This window comes from Penaeus monodon, chromosome 31 (assembly GCF_015228065.2).
Source record: "Penaeus monodon isolate SGIC_2016 chromosome 31, NSTDA_Pmon_1, whole genome shotgun sequence".
Classification (NCBI taxonomy): domain Eukaryota; kingdom Metazoa; phylum Arthropoda; class Malacostraca; order Decapoda; family Penaeidae; genus Penaeus; species Penaeus monodon.
In genome coordinates, this window is record NC_051416.1 from 4,853,058 (window position 1) to 4,854,868 (window position 1,811).

The 1,811-nt window shown below is 41.4% G+C and overlaps 1 protein-coding gene across 1 annotated transcript in view; it reads left to right on the forward strand.

The window, feature by feature from the left end:
* The first annotated feature begins 368 nt into the window (after positions 1–368).
* LOC119592835 overlaps positions 369–1,811 on the forward strand; it is a 3,904-nt gene continuing 2,461 nt past the window's right edge. The window contains exons 1-2 of the mRNA XM_037941738.1: positions 369–480; positions 635–1,179. Coding sequence (XP_037797666.1) covers positions 469–480; positions 635–1,179 — 557 coding nt within the window. The 5' untranslated portion in view covers positions 369–468. The remainder of the gene's footprint in view (positions 481–634; positions 1,180–1,811) is intronic.

Sequence of the window (1,811 nt, forward strand, 5' to 3'; positions counted from 1 at the left end):
AAGTGAGATACTGATTTCTTTAGCTTCGAAACGATAATCTATGGCGCTCCAGAACTGTCGATTTCATTTTATTTTCCCCTTGTACGAATGTTTGCGAAATGAACAATGTATAATAAAAAATCGGCGGATATGTATTTCATAATTCCTCTTATTCAAACCAAACATACATGTTTGTTCATGAAATGGAGTTCTACCTCTAAGCACACTGAATAGTCCATGCATATTATCACTAAGATAATCTATTTATTAATTTTGATGGGTTGAGCGTAGTAACTCGCCAGGCCACTGATCCCTGGCAGCCATACCACGGCGTTGACACAAGGACACCCACACTGGCTGGCCAATAAGGATCTCTGTGGCTTCATAACCGCCACGCCAAAAGGTATATAAAGTGTTCTGTGTGCAGATTCAGCATCAGTGCTCACAGTAGCCCGAGTTGGAGTTCTGTGGACAATAAGCAAGATCAATATGAAGTTTCTGGTAAGGTTTTGCTACGTTATCTGTTGAAGTATATCAGTGTGAAAAATTCGGTGATTTTTTTTTTATTTCATTAGTCGGTATTATTTTTTTTCCTTTAAGGTTACTTGTTAAATAAAAACTCTTTTGTAACTATATAATCTGCATGTTCCCACAGGCAGCTATCTGCGTGCTCGCCGTCGGCGTTAGTGCACAGGTTGGGCCTTCAGGAATCGTGAGTCCCGATGGAGTGAACACCCAGTTCTCCCACGACTTCGCCAATGACATTGTGCTGGTTGGACCCGCTGGCATCGTGACGAAGTCTGGCGCCAACCGCCAGCTTACTCACGGAGAGGCCACCCTTCACGTTGCTGCACCAGTTGCTCCCCTCCCCGTGGCTCAGATGGTGTCCCAGCGTGGCGTGATTGGCCACTCCGGCATCGTTCGCCCTGATGGCAAGAACATCCAGTTCACACACGCCCAGGCTGGCAACATCGTGCTGGTTGGCCCCTCTGGCATCGTGACCAAGGACGGCTCCAACATCCAGCTGACCGACGACCTCCACTTCGTCCAGAAGCGCGATCTCTCCGGCCATCTGGTGGGAGCCTCTGGAATCATCACCAAGAGCGGCCAGCTGATCCAGCTGGAACCTGGCGTCACAATTGTCCAGGCTGGTCCTTCCGGTATCATTCTCTCTAACGGCAAGAACATCCAGTTCACCCAGTAATTAAAATAAAATCAGGAATGTAAATGTGTATGTATGATGACTGTCCAATAAAATTTTATATGAAATGTTTATGGCATTATGATTTACTATTGTGATATCCCAGCAAATGGATAATCCTTAAAGCAAAATATTTATTTATTTTGAGCGAACAGTATAATATATCCAGTCTATGAATTATCAAGAACTAATGATAAATGGTATGAAATTGAACTAGTAGCATGAAAACATAGTCATATATGTATATCTCAAGTACAAATAGATGACTCTTATTTAACCTTAATACTAGATTATAAAACTATACCTAAAACAATAGTCAGTGAAGTATATATCCATTGTCCCTTTGCAACTATTAAAAGATAATGTGGTCATTAGGAAACCTCAAACTTTTAATAGAAAGTCAGAGTACAAGGGAGATTTTCAAAACGACAAGTTACCTAAATAACTACGTAAATCGACCTAGTAAAGGCAAGAACTTCAAGAAATTCAAAATGTGCCTTCATATATATTTTTCCATATTACTAGTTAGACTGAGAATGGAAAGAAAGTTCTAAATCGTGCAAAGAAAAAGGCCAAAAATTTGAAATCCGAAATTGGTCCTTTTTTCTAGATCTGCCTGTAAGAGGCTCTC